Source organism: Chaetodon auriga, chromosome 20 (genome assembly GCF_051107435.1).
Source record: "Chaetodon auriga isolate fChaAug3 chromosome 20, fChaAug3.hap1, whole genome shotgun sequence".
Taxonomy (NCBI): Eukaryota; Metazoa; Chordata; class Actinopteri; order Chaetodontiformes; family Chaetodontidae; genus Chaetodon; species Chaetodon auriga.
In genome coordinates, this window is record NC_135093.1 from 12,351,561 (window position 1) to 12,368,828 (window position 17,268).

Here is a 17,268-nt window from a genome sequence, read left to right on the forward strand (position 1 = left end):
CTTCCGGTTGGACATGCGAAATTCCCGCGAGATGGTAGAGCTAAATACTACTTCCGGTACCGCAAGAAGTGAACAACAGTTTCTGAAGGTTTGTCCCCTGAAATACTTTCTTATTGACTTTTCGTTGACACTGTTACCCGTTAAGAAGCAATATTAAAATATTCCTGTAATTGTTTTACATACTTGTAAAACTTGTGTTGTGCACGTTTCGTCTTTGTAGAAGTGCTCGCTAGCTCGGTTAGCCAGCTAGCATTAGCATCACATTCCAGTCATGTTTATGGTACAGAGAGTGTAGCTTACTGTAGCCCACACAGCAGCAGACAGGTGAACTCCGTGAGGGAGCTAACAGATACACTTAGCTCCAATTTAACCCTGATTTGGAGTGAAACGAACCATCATGAAAGCACGAAATCAAGGTTGTAACTTTAATAAGGTAAGATAATGGATGGTGGGGTTGGTAGTCTATTTTAATAGTGTCACTTGGTGACAAGTCTCTGTCTTTCATCGCCTCAAAATATCTTCACGTGAACACAAGGAGCCATGAATCAATCATTAGCACGAGGTAGGAGGTGTTTAACAAAAGAAACAAGACTGAGGAGACAGAGGTAAACAAACAACGGACATCTCAAAGTATTTGAAACAAAATAATGTGCTGAAAAATGTAAGGCTGTCAGCCATCATATACTGTTGTGTGACTGCTCTGAAAACAAGAGGATGCTTCTCAAGGGGTTGATCCTGATGTAATAAATGTTACTATATGCAGTTAAATATTTCCTCCTGCGTGTTGTTGTAGTTAGATCTCTAGTTTTATTCAGTAAACACAGAGGTCAGTTTGGCACCTTTTTATATACTTTCATTTATACTGAAATGAATTCCTCAGATAATGTGTCTGCCAAAGTTTCAGCATTCATTTCAAGCCTGTGCTGTGTCAGACAGTCAGTGTCAGACAGTCAGTGTTAGATTCCAAGTCTGCGTGACAAAAGCTTACATGGCAGAATATTTCTCATTAAGTTTTTGACTTACTTTCTGATTGTCCTCATACATCTGTCCTAACTATAAACTAAGAGAGTATCGTGTCGTGTCTCGCTCACATGCCAGTCTCTCAACAGCAAGTTGGCTCTGATGGGAGCGCATGAAGAGGACTGTGTCCTGCTGCAGACGTTGACAAGGCCGGTTGTTCTTCACCAAGTAAGTGCTGCAGCCGATTCATTTTCTAAGTATTGAAATAGGTTATTTCTCTGTGCATTGATGTTGATATTTGTTACACCCTGGCACCTCTCCTGCCCCCTACTTCAAGTACTGTATAAATCTAACATCTTATTTTGCTTGAGTGCCACCTTCTGGTGGATTGATGAACTGCCTTAATATCATTTTACTTTGTGCTCTGTTGCCTTTTGTAGCTGTGTTGTAAAGGTGATGCATCTTCTCACTTTTATTGTTCATGAGCTGAAGTAAAATTGCTGTTTATCTGCACCAGGAACATGGAGAAGATGTCGCGGGTTACCACAGCCCTCAGCAGCAGTGCCGTCAGTGGCCGAACTATGTTCTGCCACTTGGACGCTCCGGCCAACGCCATCAGCGTGTGCCGTGATGCCACGCAGGTGGTGGTGGCTGGCCGCAACATCTTCAAGATCTACGCACTGGAGGAGGAGCAGTTTGTGGAGAAGCTGAATCTGCGCGTCGGCCGCAAACCCTCCCTCAACTTCAGCTGTGCGGATGTCATGTGGCACCAGATGGAGGAGAACCTGCTGGCCACGGCTGCCACCAATGGGGCGGTGGTCACCTGGAACCTGGGAAAACCGTCCCGTAATAAGCAGGACCAGCTGTTTACTGAGCACAAGCGCACTGTCAACAAGGTGTGCTTCCACCCCACAGAGGTTTACATGCTATTGAGTGGCTCGCAGGATGGATTCATGAAGTGTTTCGACCTGCGCAAGAAGGAGTCTGTCAGCACTTTCTCAGGTAGAACTTTATTTGATGAGCATAATTAATTTCCGACAAGTGAAAGTTCTGAGTGTTTTGCATCACTTAAACCGTTTCCATGCATGCTTTCACACCATGTGTTTTCACTGTCTTTGGGGATTTTATGTTGAGTCAACATAAAATCACTCATGTGTTGGAGCAGAAGTCTGTTTTTACTCTTAGAATTTAGGAAATAACTGTATCTGTGGTGTCTTCTAGGTCAGTCGGAGAGTGTAAGAGACGTCCAGTTCAGCATGAAGGATTATTTCACTTTTGCTGCGTCCTTTGAAAATGGCAACGTCCAGCTGTGGGACATCAGGCGACCGGACCGCTACGAGCGAATGTTCACGGCCCACACTGGGCCTGTGTTCTGCTGCGACTGGCATCCTGATGACAGGTAAAAGATGGGACTTTGTGACACAAAGCAACTGAGAAATTAAAGGTTTTCCTTTCTAAAGGTGTCTCGGGTCAAGCTGTCACAGACACTCGTTTTTAGTAGTGATTTTGAGTTTTTATTTTTTCATCTGCTAATAGCTTTCTCCTTTTATTTCTGTTTTAGGGGATGGCTGGCCACTGGCGGCAGGGACAAGATGGTGAAAGTGTGGGACATGACCACTAACCGGGCCAAGGAGATCTACTGTGTCCAGACGATCGCCTCGGTGGCACGCGTCAAGTGGCGGCCTGAGAGGAAGTTTCATTTAGCCACCTGTTCCATGATGGTGGATCACAACATCTACGTGTGGGATGTGCGCAGACCTTTTATTCCGTTCGCCACCTTTGAGGAACACAAGGATGTGACCACTGGTATTGTGTGGCGCCATCAGCATGACCCTCATTTCCTGCTCTCTGGCTCTAAGGACAGCACCCTCTACCAACACATGTTCAAGGACGCCACTCGACCCGTGGACAAGGCCAACCCCGAGGGTCTGTGCTTCGGACTGTTCGGTGACTTGGCCTTCGCGGCCAAGGAGAGCCTGATCAGCAGTGACAGGAATGACAGAAAGCCTTACCCTGGAGGCGACCGCCGCTACCCCATCTTTTTCTTCAAAAAGCCCGACCCGACAGAACAGTTTGCCCATGTGTCCAGCGCCCTTAGCGTCTTTGAGACAGACTTGGACAGCAGCCGCATGGACTGGTTTGTTAAGACAGCACAACTCTACCTCCTCAGCGGGAAGCCATTTGCTGAGCTTTGTGATCACAATGCCAAGGTGGCCCAGGAGCTCAAAAGACCTCAGGTCACTGTCAGACAGACCTCTACAAATCTCTACTCAGTGCTGTTTTTGTCTTTTCTTGTTTTTTCTTTCCTAAATAATCCAGCTACTTCTTTCTCCACCTTTATTTATTCATGGGAGTTTGACTGAGAGCAGTTCTCTCAGTTTCAGGAACAGCTAGATAACATTCACACCTGGGAGCTGCCCAGTACAACCACAGTCTGATCTCCCGGCGACTGAGCAGCTCCAATGGAGCCCCTCAGTGGTTTTAATGAGCGAGAGGCAAATGCTGCCTTTCACTCCCCCCACCCAGATTAATCGCACTGGTCCGGGGGATTGGACCGACGAATCAGTCACAAGCTCGCTTCTTCAGCCACCACCACCCACACTGTTGATGTTGGCGGTTTAAATGTGACCTTGACACACTCTGATAGACATATTACAGCACAGCAAGGACACGTACTTATTACTTTCTAGGAAATATAATTAACTGCCATGGGATGCAGTTACCATTTATTTACATGATCTTTACATGAAGCTACCAGTTACTTTCTTGATTAATAAGTCCAAAACCTTAAGATAATGAGCACTATCATACAGAAAATCAGAAAATATTCACATTTGAGGAGCTGGAACAAATGTGTTTCTGTCATTTTTTTGTTTGTTTGTTTCTAATCGATCGGTGATCAGTCGAATAATTGCTTCACCTCTCAAATCTGTTTTTTAAACTTTGAAACAGTAAAATATTGTAATTCATGACCGAGGCAAACTTAATTTTAAGACTTTATTACTACAATTATTTGATTATAAATAAGAAAAAGTAACACCCTGTAAGATCTGTTAACTATAATCTGATACTGAAATTGTAGCCGTGCTCTGCCTCAGGAAAAAGTAATGTGATTACAGTAATCCATCACTTCGTAGCATTACATTACTTCGTGTGTTGTGTGTGTAAAGTAATTGTGTTGGACTGTCTTCTTCTTTTAACACAAAGGTTTCCACAACATGGACCATGTTGAGAATCATGTTCTCTGACCCAGCAAACCTCACAACACCCGGTCCAAACCACAACCTCAGTAAACTGGGCACCTTGCCTTTAATGAACAGGTAAATGAGCTTTTTAGTGTGCCAGCACACACACCAGCAACGCCACCATAACAGCTAAAGCTGATGTACGGTATGCTTTCAGTTTCAACATGAAGGAAATGGGCTCGGGGATGGGCACAGAGAGCAGACTGGAGCGCAGTAAAGGTGAGAGCAGACAGGACAACATCCACCTGGAGCCTGGGAACTCGCACATCAGCAATAATAATGAAGGTGAGAGCGGCCATTAAAAGTCTCAGAAGTCAATTCGGTTGTCCGTATGTTCTTTCTATGATATTTAAGACTTGTATATAAAAAGGCCATTCGTCCAATTTCCCTGTAGAAAATGAGGAGACAGAAGGCAGCGACGGCCAGGCCGAGAACATGTTTGGAGATGCAGAGTTAGATGACGATGACCTCTACTCTGTGGAGCACGACAACCAAACAGGTCAGTCGCAGCCTCGTCTCCATGGGAATTAAAGACGTGCTCACCTCAGTAACTGCTATTTATAATTCAGCGCTCTTTTGTCTTACATTATCTCCTCTCCTGTTGTCATAACAGAAGAGCAGGAGTACACGCTGCCCCAGGAGGCTTTCCAGCTGCGCCACGAGATCATGGACAACCCGTCCGCACCCGAGCATCTTCAGCAGGACAAGGCCGACTCCCCGCACGTCAGCGGCAACGAGGCGGAAGTCACCTGTCTGACCCCCATCGAGTCCTTCTCGCTCATCTCCATTTCCCAGCCGCTGTTCAGCCCACGTCTTCCTGCCAGCTTCTTCTGTCCCATTGTGCGGGAGATGCTGAGCTACTACGCCGAGCAGGGCGACGTGCAGATGGCCGTGTCGGTGCTGATCGTGCTGGGGGACCGGATCCGTAAAGAGATCGACGACCTCACTCAGGTCAGACAGGAAGTAAAATCTAATAAAGTTCTAGCAAAGTTTAGGGATTCTTTTGGCCTTTTGTGTGACCGTAAGTGGTTATTAGCCTCTACTAAAACACCCGAGCCTTAAAAGTCAGTGAAGACATCACAATTTGAGCGGACCAGAAAGGAAACCCTGAACGAGCTGTGTGTTTCCGTTTCAGGAGCACTGGTACATGTCCTACATAGACCTGCTGCAGCGATTCGAGTTGTGGAACGTGTCCAATGAGGTCATCAAGTTGAGCACGTGCAGCGCCATCACCTGCCTGAACCAGGCGTCTACAACCCTGCACATCAACTGCAGCAACTGCAAGCGGCCAATGAGCAACAAGGGCTGGATTTGTGACAGGTACGAACACTGCGCCACCATTTCTCTTTAGAGAGCTGTGCACATGTTAACTTTATTTTTTAAAACTCCATCCAGTTTAACAAAAAACAAGCAAAAACATTATTTGGCAAGTTGTTGCACCGGACCGTACCTTGTTTGGGACCAGTAACTAACTGGTTTCTCCGCTGGCTCCCAGCTGTTGGCGTGTTGTTGTTTCAAGTGCCACCTCTTCACAGGACATGAATATTCATTTCATTGTGACATTAACCCACCTCTGCATCTCCCCTCTAGGTGCCACCAGTGTGCCAGTGTGTGTGCGGTGTGCCATCATGTGGTGAAGGGACTGTTTGTGTGGTGTCAAGGCTGCAGCCACGGTGGACATCTGGAGCACATTATGAACTGGCTCAAGAGCAGCGCCCACTGCCCCGCTGGCTGCGGTCACCTGTGTGAGTACACCTGAGCTCATCACCGCCACCGTTCACACAGCTGGTGCTCTGTGGGAGTGGGAATCGGTCGTCACGCCGGCCTGGATCACACTCACACTCACATACCGAAGACAAATGAGATATCAAAGTGAGATTAGTTGAAGGTCAGAGAGGTTTGTATGTGCTCTCCTGGACAGCCATTCAAGAGCAAACACAATCACGTGTACAGTCGTATTTGTATTTGAATTGGTGAATTTGTATATAAGCAGATGTCCTGATAGATACTCAGAGAATATAACAATATTTTTGTGAACTGACACTCGCTGCATTTTACATTGTTTTTAAACCCTCAGTACAATCCTGAAGGCTGTACAGGAACAATTGTCTGCTCACCTGCAGTGGATTGTTAATGTTTGTACATAATACTTATTTTGAAGGACTGTAGATAATGTTGAATTAATTTATATGAGAAACGGCTCTATTCAAGCAATACATAGTGACACTTGAAGTTGTTCTGGACCAGTGAAGTCTGTTTTGTCAACGACATTCAACAGAGAATAGCTTAACCTCCATTCAGTGTTACGCGGCGTTTCTGGTGAATCACAGTCAGCGGAGTCTGGATTCACTTGAACTTGCACTGAGCTTTATATTAATGTCACAATATCAGAATTGTAAACTTCAGTGCCAGCATTAAAAAAATCTGACTCGATACCTCTTTCGATATAAAAAGAAAAAAGTCCTTAGTGCACAGAACGTGTCATTCAGAACTTGTTTTAACGCGTGCACACAGTGCTGGTACAGACGAGCAGCTAGCTGGAGCTCGCTTCCTGAATGTGAGTGACAGGCCGCTCGCCCGCTGCTCTGACTCATGTGATGCTGCCTGCTTGTGCCTCTTGTGTGGTGGGTTTGTTTCATCTGTTCAGCCTCAGGTAGAAAATTTGATCGTAAACCTGCTCATTATTATTCTTATTTATAGCTCCTGTTCTTTTGATACCATCAAATGTGTAATTAACGGGGTTCGTGCTGTTTTAAATGTGGTCTCGACAACCTTTTGTCATCAACTGCATGTATTCAAACCTGGCAGCTGCCCAGCACGTCCAGCCCTCCACTGTCTGCTGAGCCGTTCCAGTGGAGCAGTCAGGACAAAGAGTTGCTTCAGGGCACTTTAGTGAGAGGAGAGAACACGGCTTACTCGTTTTTCTCCCAGCTGCACTTCACTCTCATGGGCCCAGAAATCCCAACTGGCAACCCGCCAACGTCTCTAGCCTCCAGTCAGAGTAACAGTTATTTGCTTATCGTGGTTTGCGTAGCTCACTGCTGGTGAGATGCACAACAGATAAGTGTAGAAGCCAACAGAGACAACTTCTGTCCAGATAAACCTCAACAGAGCAGCTCTGTCTTGGCGCAAATTTGACTGTTACTAAGAATCCCTGTTACATCGCAGCACTATGTCGCCTGACGGCAACTGGTTGGAGGATTTTACAGCCGAGTTGTCACTTCCTCTGGCAGACCGTCGTGACATGATTTAATTATCACCGAGAGGTGGAGAATATTTTGTCAGTCCAGTCTCTCAACACTGATTGTGTTTATTTGGGGACATTCTGTTTGCCATCCGGTGTGTAAATCAGCCGCAGAGGATCAGTGAGTGATCGTCGTCTGACCCTTGACCCACTCTGGCACACAAAACACGTCACTGGTGCAGTAATCGTCATCTCTGGTAGTTTTCCTGACAGTTCAATCACGAGGGGAGAGCTGTGATGTACGAGTGCGGAGTCTGTGCTCACTTAAAGAGCTGCAGGCGTGAAGCTGGTGTACGTGGATCAGCTGCTAAACCAACAACCATAATGCACCAAGGTTGTTACTGAGCAGCAACTGTCATCACATAGAGGACATCCCAACAATCGGGAGGAGGGGAATCTCTGACAACTGCCCTGCAGAGCAAGAAATAGAATATTGACGACATCGATACAGTCAGACTAATCAGAGCCACCTGATTAGATCAAACATCTGGACAGGCCCATTGATCCAGGAGTGAAGAGCACTCACCTGCTTAAGTCTAAAGAGCACCATACATCCTGTTAGTTTTATTTCAACAAAACTGAGTGTGAAATGTCAGTGATGCACAGGTCTACACTGTAGCCTGAACTTTGTACAAGGTTGTTGTTGTTGTTTTTTAATTTCTACTTTCTGCCTTCTGAATTCATCTCAACACCCCAAATTGGCACAAATAACTCAGATAGACCTCTTAGGTTTGACAACAGAATAAACCATAGACACCTTTTAGTGAAACACCTCCTTTTACTGTTATTTATTTTTATTTTATGTCTTTTTATTTTATTACATTTGTTTGTATGTTTGTTTTTGTCCCCATTTACTGTTTGCATGCTTTTCACCTCTCTGCTAATATAAATATTCAACTGTGGGACTTACAATAAATTTGCAGATATATTTTCGTCAAGCTGTCATGAAATTAGTGTTCTTGTCACATAATTATGTTCGTAAATATATGAAGCAAAATTATTATTAAGGCTAAAAAGCTACAGAGTGAATCCAATAACTAATCACTCCATTGATCCACCGAGTGAAATCTGAAACTGTTTGGTGTTTGTGCTTTAAAAAAGAAGAAAAAAAAAAACTTAATTCTGGATTTTTATCTCTTTATTCATAATTCTGCACCTACACGTGTAAATGTCTACAGCATTACAGTAAAATGGCTTGAAAAGATCTTCCCTGGTGATGATTAACTGACAGGTTTCACACACGTCTCTGGTCTTATAAAATGCATTCAGCTGGACATTTTCAAACACGTGACAGCGAACAAATACCAGAATTCATTCAGACAAAGCAGAACTACTTATTTTAACTTGGACTACTTGGATGAAACATACCTCTTCGGCTGGTGGCGTAATTTAAACCACATTTCATAAAGGAAGAGCGTACAGTCTGTAAGAAACGTTTCACAGTATCACAGCCTCTGATCCACCATCAGTCCCTCCTCCTCCTCCTCCTCCTCCTCCTCTCTGTGCATTCGTACAACCCAGCTACAGGAGTCCAGTCAACACCAGCACAAGCGTGTGAGGGTCAGGTACCCTTCCTGCCTGTTTGTCATTTCCCTGCAGTAGCTGCCGTTGCCCTTGGCCTTGTCCACATCTGGCGAGCTCTGGTCCATCAGCCAATCGCAGAGGAGCAGCAGGTCAGCTGCTTTGCTCCCCGAGCCGCTCTGGTCCGGTAGGGCCGGCCTCGTCTTTGGCCGTCTTTCATTTCGGTGAGATTGTTCAGGGTGGTTCAGTCACCCTCCGTCAAATGATGGTAAAAGCCTCCTCAAAGACAAACAGAAGTTATTGTCTCTTGTCGTTCCGTACGTAGAGCTCTTCAAGCACTTGTCGTGTCCCTCCAGTGTGAGTTGTTATAAATACTCACCTGTAAAGGTTAAGGTCGTTCCCAGCTATCTGAGACTTTTTCGGGGGCACTCAGTCGCCTCAGACTCTGAAGCATGGTTTGCAGGGTCCCCGCTGTGATGGTGAAACAAGCAGGCAGCAGCATTAGACTCCACTGATGACACAAAACCACTTTCATCACTGAGCACGACACCATCTTACCCAGTTGTTCTTCATGGGAATCCATCTTCTTTATTAGCTCTACAACACTGGAGCGTGTCAGGCCCTCGCCGGCTGCAAGCAGAGGTGAAATCATTTGTTTATAGTCACCACATTAAAAGGTGTTATCCAGCACAGGACACCTCAACTCACCATTAACACCAGCGTCGCCCTCCGTTTTGTCTTCCACACCAGCATGAGAGCTGCTGTTCCCATCGGTAGAGAAACAGGAGAGCAGTTCAGTGCAGCGGGCCCTGGACTCGGCCAGTGTGGAGCTCATTTCCTGAGCCATGCGGTGGTTCTCCACCAGCTCAGCGTGGACCCTCCTCCATGCCATCTTGTCCTCCATGAGACATCCCTCCATCACAGTGCGTAGCTCCTTCTCCTGAGACACCTGGCTCTGCAGGCTCTCCACCTCCTCGCAGCGCTGCATAGGGAGAGAGTCAGACGAATGTGTCAGTCAAGAAAAGTCAGAACTGTGGAATATTTTTAAGGAAGTGAGCTTTTCCTCTGTGGTTACCTTGTGTAGCTGAATGGCCATCTCCTGCATCTCAGCCTCAAGCTGGTCAGCGTAAGCCTGTTCCAGAGCATCGCTGGGCGGCCGCGCACTGCTGTGCCACCTCGCGATAGCCGAGGTCATCTTACGCTTGGGTCCAAACAACCTGGAGAGCAAGAACAGATTCAGCATTTCGTCCCATCGGAAAACAGACGCTGTGCGTATGCTGGGTGGAAAGAGGAGCCTGGAGTGTCTTACGTGATCCCTATTTCTTTGAGATCATTTTCAGTCAGCGTGAGAAATATCCGCAGGTCAATGTCTTGCTCCTCAAGTAAGGGGAGATACTTCGAGAAGCCGATCTGTTCCAAGAACTCTGCCAGATCCTACAGGAACAGAAGGTTTTAAGGCTGGTAAACAACCCGAGACAGTCCAGAGGAAACTGGCCATCAGTCTCACACACACACACACACACACACAGACATGCCTTTGGACCAGTGTAGGAGGGTGGAAGACCAACATGTGATCGCATCCCACAGTTCACAGTGCCGCTGGAGTGAGCTGCATCGTTGCTTCCATGGCGACTCTTTCCTTTTGAGTGATGGCCCTTGTTGACTCTGCGAGAGCTGCTCTTTTTGCACTGGTCCGAGTCCTGGTGGTGAGAGGAGAGAGACACGCTGCGTCACTGCAACATCTCAATCAAAGCTGCTGCCTGGCGCCAAAACAGTGGGACGTCTGTGCTCCTGCGTTCACCTCGTTACTCTCCACAGAACCTTCCCAGTTGAGGCCGATCACTTGAGGCAGGCCCTCGCTGCTGCTGCTGCTGCTCCTCATGGTGGGCATGTCATTGTCAAAGAATGGACTGTCATCTGTGGCGGTACCGTATGAAATGAATTGCTTTGGACGTTACTCGTCTTATAAATGATCATACCTGCTGCAGTATTTCCTGTGGTGCATTTCAAGTGTCACAAAACTCTGGTAATCGTGCGCTTCTCACCTCTGCTGCTGTTGCTCTGGCCGTCCAGCTCGTTGATGGGTGAGGTCACGTCACGGTAGCAGATGCTTTCGCTCTGCTCACCAGTATCACGGAATGTCATGTAGCCTGGTGGCACAGCAGGAGGCTCTGTGAGGAGAAAAGCAGTGTGAACAAACAGCCTTCTGTCTCCTGTGCATGACAGCAGTAATACAGACAGAATGAAGCTGTCATAACTGAAAATAAAATGGCCCATTTTGTGACCATTTGCGTGATAAAATCTTTGCTTTGTACACAGAGTAGTCGAGGTCTCAATCAACCTTTGTAATGTACAGACTGATTGTTCCCTTTTTTTGACACATCTGTGTAATTTGACTTAACTACGACCCTGATTCCAAAAAAGTTGGAAAACAAACAAAGAATATGATAATTCTCTAATCCTTTCTGACATAGACTAAATTAAAAACAGTGCAAAGACAATGTATCTAATGTTTTTCCTCATCAGCTTCATTGATTTCTGTAAATATTTGTTTATTCTGAATTTGATGCAGCTTCACATTTCAAACAAGTTGGGACAGGAGCAACTAAAGACTGAGAAAGATGTGGAATGCTCCAAAAACACCTGTTTGGATCATTCCACAGGTCAACAGGCTGATTGGTGACAGGTGATAGTATCATGATTGGGTATGAAAAGGTCAGCTTCCACAGCATCTGGACTTTTTGGAATCAGGGTTGTACACCCTCTACACTCTTAATGTGTGACCCGGTGTGGATACAGACTGGCCGCCTGCAAGTCTTATGTGATACTACCACACAGTTTGCTGCTGCCTCCTACTCGGAACTTGGCGATGGCCTGGGGCCCGTCGTGGATGCTTATGCCTTTAGCTCGGTTTCGACTCGGCCTTATCCTCGGCGGTGCGCTGTCCGAGTCCTCGGAGGAGCTCAGGTCTTCATAGTGTCCTGACGAGTTGGAACACACACACACACGGAATAAAAAAAAATCAGAAAAGGAAGACAAGAAAGAATAATGTACTTTGTAAAATACACAATGAGAAGTTAAGCACCTGGTTTGATCCTTGGGGAACGTGAGTCAATAAGGCTGACGATCTTGGTATAGCCGTACATCATGGCGAGGGCACGGGCGGTCTCTCCTTTAGTGTTGCGGTCATCGACTTTAACTTTCTGTACATGATTAAAACAAAACGTGTCAGGATCATAAGGCGTCACCCCCTCTGTGTAACCCATCCATTATTGATGTGCACATTTCCTGGTGTCTCTCTGTAGCAGAGAGCATATTTGTGGAAGTAACCTCACATGGTCAAGCAGGTTCTGAACAATGATTTCATGTCCAGAAGCAGCAGCTTCCATCAGGGGAGTGAAACCAGACCCTGGCTCCCTGCGGATGACAGGAAAAGTCATGAAAAGTGTTGTGGAGTGTTGCAGTAGTTTGGGGATGAATGAAGACGCTCACTTGACATTGGTGTCGGCGTTATTATCCAGCAGGAATTTGACCATCTGCTGGTGGCCTGTGCTCGTGCAGTGAAACAAAGCGGTCCAGCCTCGAGAATCCTTCAGCTCCAACTCAGCACCTTGCTTTTAGGGTTAAGAAAAACAATCCTTTCACACACCTTGTCAAGAAAATATCAATGCGTTTTCTGCTTTTTGGTACAGTCAAAGTCCACATCTGAGTGTTTGAGAGAAGCAAGCCAAACAGCAACCTTCTGCACTGAAAAGACATTTACGACATTGTTGTTTGCCGTCTGCTTGCCTTTTATGAATGCAATGCTTTCCTGCAACGAACATTAACTCTGCACGTCTTAACTTAGTCCACCTTGTCATTTGAAGTGTGACACTGCATCATCTGAACATGTTCTGCTTTAGCTGTTACTGTCTGACAAAGGCGTTTTGTACCTGAAGCAGGAAGTATGCAATACTTTCATTCCCACAGCTTGCCGCCAGCATCAAGGGGGTTAATCCTTTGGCAGTGGCAGCATTTACATCCACACCAGCCTCCAGCAGAAGATTTGCAATGTTATCGTGGCCGATGTAGGATGCGTACATCAGTGGGGTCCATCCTCCAATGTTCTTGCCATCCAGGTCCACCTCACGTCTGAAGACACAAGATCATAGTTATCAATCAACACAGTATGCCACAAACGCCGAACACTGGTGATGCTTTCATAGTTAGGATTGCAGCACCCACTTTTTGATGCACTCTGCCACCACGTCGTACTGGCCGATGGAGCAGGCGGTGTGGAGGTCCAGGGGGACATCCAGCTCTTCAGGTCGCACCAGAGTGTCACCCAGCCACAGGGAGAGGCTGGCACCCAGTTGCTCTGATTCACTGGCTTCGTCACTTAGCTCAGACATCTTTTGTAGTCGCCCCTCCACAGGCCTGGAAACAAAGGCGGCCCTGAGACTGAGCACAGAGATTAAAGATGGAGAGTTCAGGACTAGAAAGCGCTGCATTCACACTTTAAAGGCGCGTTAACCTGCCTGATTATCAGACAGCGACATTTGTTCTCAAAGTTATGGAGTTTAGCGAGTGATGAACATACAAATAACACCACATACTACTAGCTTCGGACTTGCGTTCACTTTAAGGCTGGTGATGATTTATATATTTATTAGCTTTAACTCGAAACGTTGCTTTTTTTAGCTAGCTCACAGTTAGCTTGGCTAGATAGCGTCATGCCAGTATGAACTTTTCCCCACCACAGACTTATCAAACAAAATATTTAAAAAATGAAGTCTTCAAACTGTCAACTGTCAAAAGAAAACCTGAACTGATATTTCATGATGTAGCCGAATGTCAGAAGTTAAAAGCTTACAGCTAACAGGTAGCGTGAGTTTGTTTTCCCAGCGGCTGAAACTTTTTTGTTTTGTGTGTCACACTCAATTGTGCTCGTGTTGAACCTTGCCCCGCCCTTTCCTGTTAGACTGGTACTGCTGTTTTTCAACAGGACACATATTAATATATTTAATAAAGTCTGGCCGCTGTTATCTTGAACTGTTGGAAAATAACTGCGTTTGTACGTATCAGGTTTTTCCTAGTTTTTGGCACTGTTTCCCATCCTGGGGTTTGGTCCCATCACAGGATACCCAAAAAAGCAGATCAGGAATAAGACATCTATTATGTTTCAGATTTGTGATTTGCTCACCACTCCTGTCCACACCAAGATCTATAAAGAAAGGTCACAAGTATTGACGTGACTTCATTTTGAGGGGTCACAAGCCAAAAAGTTTGGGAAACGATCAGCCGTAATTGTGGCAGTTTCCACTTAATCAGCTGGTTTGGTGTCCGAATGTCTTTCAGAGTGCAGAAGAGCAGCTGAACAGACAGCTGGACTGGTGCATCGAGCAGCTGGAATTGGGGATGAGGTCCCAGAAGGGTACACTGAAACAGAGTATGATGTTTTAGCTTAAACATCCCAAAATGATGCTTCACTGGAAGTTTCTAATTTACATATCAACAGTATGATGCAAAAAAAAATACAAAGTGCTTTATTTAGAAATATGGCACAAACAGTCAGCAATTAAAGAGTTTGAGTATTTGAATATTTTGAACATGAGAAATGTCTTTGTTTTTGGATCATCAGCTCCAATGCAGCCCCTTGTTTCGTGTGCTTTTTGTTGTTTCTATCACAAAGAACGTTCAGCACACAGCTCAGACCAGACTGTCCAGGCACAGTCCAGCATAACGTGTGATGAAATGTGTCCTCTGGGGTTCAAATCAGAGAAAATTGAAGTGAAACTGCTCCTTTGATGGAGTAAAAACAAAAGCTGGCGTCTCCTCCTGAGTCTGTGCTTTCAGGTCTGTATCCGGGGTTTTGGGCTGCTGCGGGTTCTCCTCTGTGGCTCCTGTCTGGGATCTGACGTCAGCTCTCCGGTGGAAAACACTCTTCTTCGGAGAATGTGACTTGACCTGAACTGATGTAGTTTCTGTTGGGAATGGAGAAATCTGTCAATTAACAGCCTTCCTGTGAGCAACTTGCATTGTTCAAATCAACGAAACACTCACCGCTCTGAATGAGTTTGTACTGCTTGCTCTTCTCCTCTTCCATTTTTTTCCTGTAGTCCCCGGTCATGGCTCTCATCACCTGCCTCTTCTTGGCCAGAGGAGCTTTGGAGCTTCGTAGAGTCTTCAGGGCACGAGAGGCCTCCTCCTCTGCAGGGAGAAAATATTCGGTTTTGTTCACACTGGGCTTCACATGTGGACCTCAGAACATGAAGTAATAATAATCATATCCCAAACATACTTTATATTCAAGTGTGTGTTCACAGCATTAAACCTCTGAACAGGTGCGTGTAAAGCATGTAAACAAATAATAATAATAAGGTTAACATCATACTCTGTTTCGGTGTACCCTTCTGGGACCTCATCCCCAATTCCAGCTGCTCGATGCACCAGTCCAGCTGTCTGTTCAGCTGCTCTTCTGCACTCTGAAAGACATTCGGACGTCAAATCAGCTAATTAAGTGGAAGCCGCCATGATTACTTTAAAGGAAAACATTTGACACTCACCAGTTCGGTGTCTTCATCTCTGTGACTCTCTTCAGCTGAACTTAGCTTCTGCTGTGGCTCGCTGCTATCTGTTTTTTTCTTTCCAGATTTCTTCTTCTTCTTGGTTTTTGACTGCACTGGTGGTTCAGGTGGAGAGTTAACCTCCTGCGACGGGGAAGGCTTTTCCTCTTGGATACCTGGAGAAGATGAGTCTGGGGTCGCCATCGTCTCCATGTTTTCCACAGGTGGAACAGGAGGAATTTGAAAGTTGAAGGCAAAAGTGGAGCCCTGTCCCGTAAAGGATATCTGTCCTGCTGCTGGTTCAGTCCTGTCTGATGATGGAGATGTTTCCTCCTGAGACACTGCAGGACTGTCAGGGAAGAAATTAAATCTGAAGGTGTTGTCACTGTGAGTCCTGAGGGGCTTCTCAGCTCTGACGTGGACAGGAGCTTTATCTGTTGAGTAAACATACAGGAAAAAAAAAAAAACCATCAGCATCACTGACGTACTGCATTCATTAATTCTAGCAGGTACAGACAAATGTATAACACAGCAGAACCCAGTTCATTTCAGATAAATCAAACTGGGGGAGATTTTTAGACAAACTGCCCGCTCAAACTTCAAATAGAAATCCACATTTTGTCCCCACATGCGGCTTAGAATAAACCAGGCAGACTTCAGACATGTAATGAAATCATAATGTACCGACAAACAGCGGCCGCTGCTCGGTCATGCCGATTCTTCCAGTGTTGCAGGTTTTCAGCTGAAAGGCGACACTCAGGCGGAACTATTTAACTCGACGCTTCAGTGATGTACACGTACTCAGTGGAACAAGTTTTAGTTTAGAATTTTTATTAGTACTGCTATTTTCCTTTCCATGAAACGGAGTTGCTTTCTAAACACACTTACCAACAGTGTCACTCGAGAATCGGTCCGTCTGCAATTGTTTCCCCAACCCTACGCGAGTTCCGCTTGAAGGCGTTCTCGTGACCCAGTTGGTTGAGTGAGTGGATTGATTCACAAAGGACTTACAAAAAATAAAAAATAAACTAAAACACACACACACACACACACACACACACACACACACACACACACACACCTATACGCAGAGCTGCAGACGGATCTGACATTTGTCCTAGATTAAAAAAAAGAAGAAGAAGAAAGAGGAAAATGGGTAAATAATGAAGGTCTCCATGGATTAACTTGCAAATAAAGTTGAAAATAATGTTTAATTTATAGCAAACTGAAAAACAAACAACACTGAGGTACAAGACAAAGGATACATTAGGAAAACCAAGAAAATTAGTTAAATATATATTTATAAACAGATGCAAGCAATATGAAACAACAGCTGCGAACAGGACAGACTAAATGAAGGCTGTAATCACTCACTGTATGATAATGAAGCTGGCTTGGGAGTAACAGGAAAGGGAAATTCCATAGACAATGAAACAAGCTGATTTTGTCACCAGGCTGTCTGTGGCAGGGTGCTCTCTGTGTCAGCTTCCAGCTGAGTCCTCCTCTTCTAACATAGACACAAGGCTGTTTGTGTTTCACGCTTGTTGCCTGATTCTTGAGCAGATCCCAGGACTGCCGGGGTTGTTTCCTAAACAGATGTACTGCTAAGAAAGCCATCAAAACACCATTGATGTATGATATTAACAGAATGATCCATCACAGTTCTGTCAGCGGGCCCATGATGCTGAAGTACAGAGATGTACATGCTGTGTTAGGGACACAATGTTTGTGCACATTATAGGTTTAATGTATG

The 17,268-nt window shown here is 45.5% G+C and overlaps 3 protein-coding genes across 6 annotated transcripts; 1 reads left to right on the plus strand and 2 right to left on the minus strand.

Annotated features, from left to right (window-relative positions):
• Positions 1–36: 36 nt before the first annotated feature.
• wdr24 (WD repeat domain 24) lies at positions 37–8,647 on the plus strand. Of its 2 annotated transcripts, none has more exons than XM_076760073.1 (11): positions 37–88; positions 1,099–1,188; positions 1,478–1,962; positions 2,182–2,359; positions 2,522–3,197; positions 4,168–4,280; positions 4,363–4,490; positions 4,600–4,704; positions 4,819–5,156; positions 5,341–5,525; positions 5,796–8,647. In XM_076760073.1, exons 3-11 carry the CDS (start codon positions 1,482–1,484, stop codon positions 5,962–5,964), a joined length of 2,373 nt encoding a protein of 790 aa, XP_076616188.1. In that variant the 5' UTR covers positions 37–88; positions 1,099–1,188; positions 1,478–1,481; the 3' UTR covers positions 5,965–8,647. The 2 variants fall into 2 exon arrangements, with proteins under 2 accessions (XP_076616188.1, XP_076616187.1); XM_076760072.1 differs by having other exon boundaries at positions 1,110–1,188; positions 5,796–8,543.
• anks3 (ankyrin repeat and sterile alpha motif domain containing 3) lies at positions 8,574–13,881 on the minus strand. Of its 3 annotated transcripts, XM_076760076.1 has the most exons (16): positions 13,823–13,881; positions 13,195–13,410; positions 12,903–13,101; positions 12,463–12,584; positions 12,306–12,387; positions 12,056–12,173; positions 11,802–11,951; positions 11,016–11,141; positions 10,772–10,887; positions 10,506–10,670; positions 10,280–10,404; positions 10,046–10,187; positions 9,679–9,952; positions 9,529–9,600; positions 9,350–9,441; positions 8,574–9,246 (listed from the first exon to the last, which is right to left on the minus strand). In XM_076760076.1, the coding sequence occupies exons 2-15, from the start codon at positions 13,359–13,361 to the stop codon at positions 9,359–9,361; spliced, it is 1,941 nt and encodes a 646-aa protein (XP_076616191.1). In that variant the 5' UTR covers positions 13,362–13,410; positions 13,823–13,881; the 3' UTR covers positions 8,574–9,246; positions 9,350–9,358. The 3 variants fall into 3 exon arrangements, with proteins under 3 accessions (XP_076616191.1, XP_076616189.1, XP_076616190.1); XM_076760074.1 differs by lacking the exon at positions 13,823–13,881 and having other exon boundaries at positions 9,112–9,246; positions 13,195–13,472; XM_076760075.1 differs by lacking the exon at positions 13,823–13,881 and having other exon boundaries at positions 9,114–9,249; positions 13,195–13,474.
• A 598-nt stretch (positions 13,882–14,479) lies between these two features.
• On the minus strand, positions 14,480–16,439 carry c20h8orf33 (chromosome 20 C8orf33 homolog). Its single transcript, XM_076760270.1, has 5 exons — positions 16,200–16,439; positions 15,516–15,949; positions 15,344–15,434; positions 15,013–15,159; positions 14,480–14,933 (listed from the first exon to the last, which is right to left on the minus strand). The coding sequence occupies exons 1-5, from the start codon at positions 16,225–16,227 to the stop codon at positions 14,725–14,727; spliced, it is 909 nt and encodes a 302-aa protein (XP_076616385.1). The 5' UTR covers positions 16,228–16,439; the 3' UTR covers positions 14,480–14,724.
• Positions 16,440–17,268: the final 829 nt, after the last annotated feature.

What these genes read in the sequence shown, in the direction of transcription:
- wdr24 (XM_076760073.1), top strand. Translation starts at nt 1,482, where the DNA reads ATGGAGAAGATGTCGCGGGTTACCACAGCCCTCAGCAGCAGTGCCGTC. An exon ending in AGATCGACGACCTCACTCAG is followed by an intron (nt 5,157 to 5,340) that starts GTCAGACAGGAA and finishes TTTCCGTTTCAG; the next exon opens with GAGCACTGGTACATGTCCTA. An exon ending in AAGGGCTGGATTTGTGACAG is followed by an intron (nt 5,526 to 5,795) that starts GTACGAACACTG and finishes TCTCCCCTCTAG; the next exon opens with GTGCCACCAGTGTGCCAGTG.
- anks3 (XM_076760074.1), bottom strand. Translation starts at nt 13,460, where the DNA reads ATGCAGCGCTTTCTAGTCCTGAACTCTCCATCTTTAATCTCTGTGCTC. An exon ending in TTCCCCAAGGATCAAACCAG is followed by an intron (nt 11,952 to 12,055) that starts GTGCTTAACTTC and finishes CCAACTCGTCAG; the next exon opens with GACACTATGAAGACCTGAGC. An exon ending in TTCCCATGAAGAACAACTGG is followed by an intron (nt 9,442 to 9,528) that starts GTAAGATGGTGT and finishes TCACCATCACAG; the next exon opens with CGGGGACCCTGCAAACCATG.
- c20h8orf33 (XM_076760270.1), bottom strand. Translation starts at nt 16,227, where the DNA reads ATGACCGAGCAGCGGCCGCTGTTTGTCG. An exon ending in GAGATGAAGACACCGAACTG is followed by an intron (nt 15,435 to 15,515) that starts GTGAGTGTCAAA and finishes AATGTCTTTCAG; the next exon opens with AGTGCAGAAGAGCAGCTGAA. An exon ending in GAAGGGTACACCGAAACAGA is followed by an intron (nt 15,160 to 15,343) that starts GTATGATGTTAA and finishes TTCTCCCTGCAG; the next exon opens with AGGAGGAGGCCTCTCGTGCC.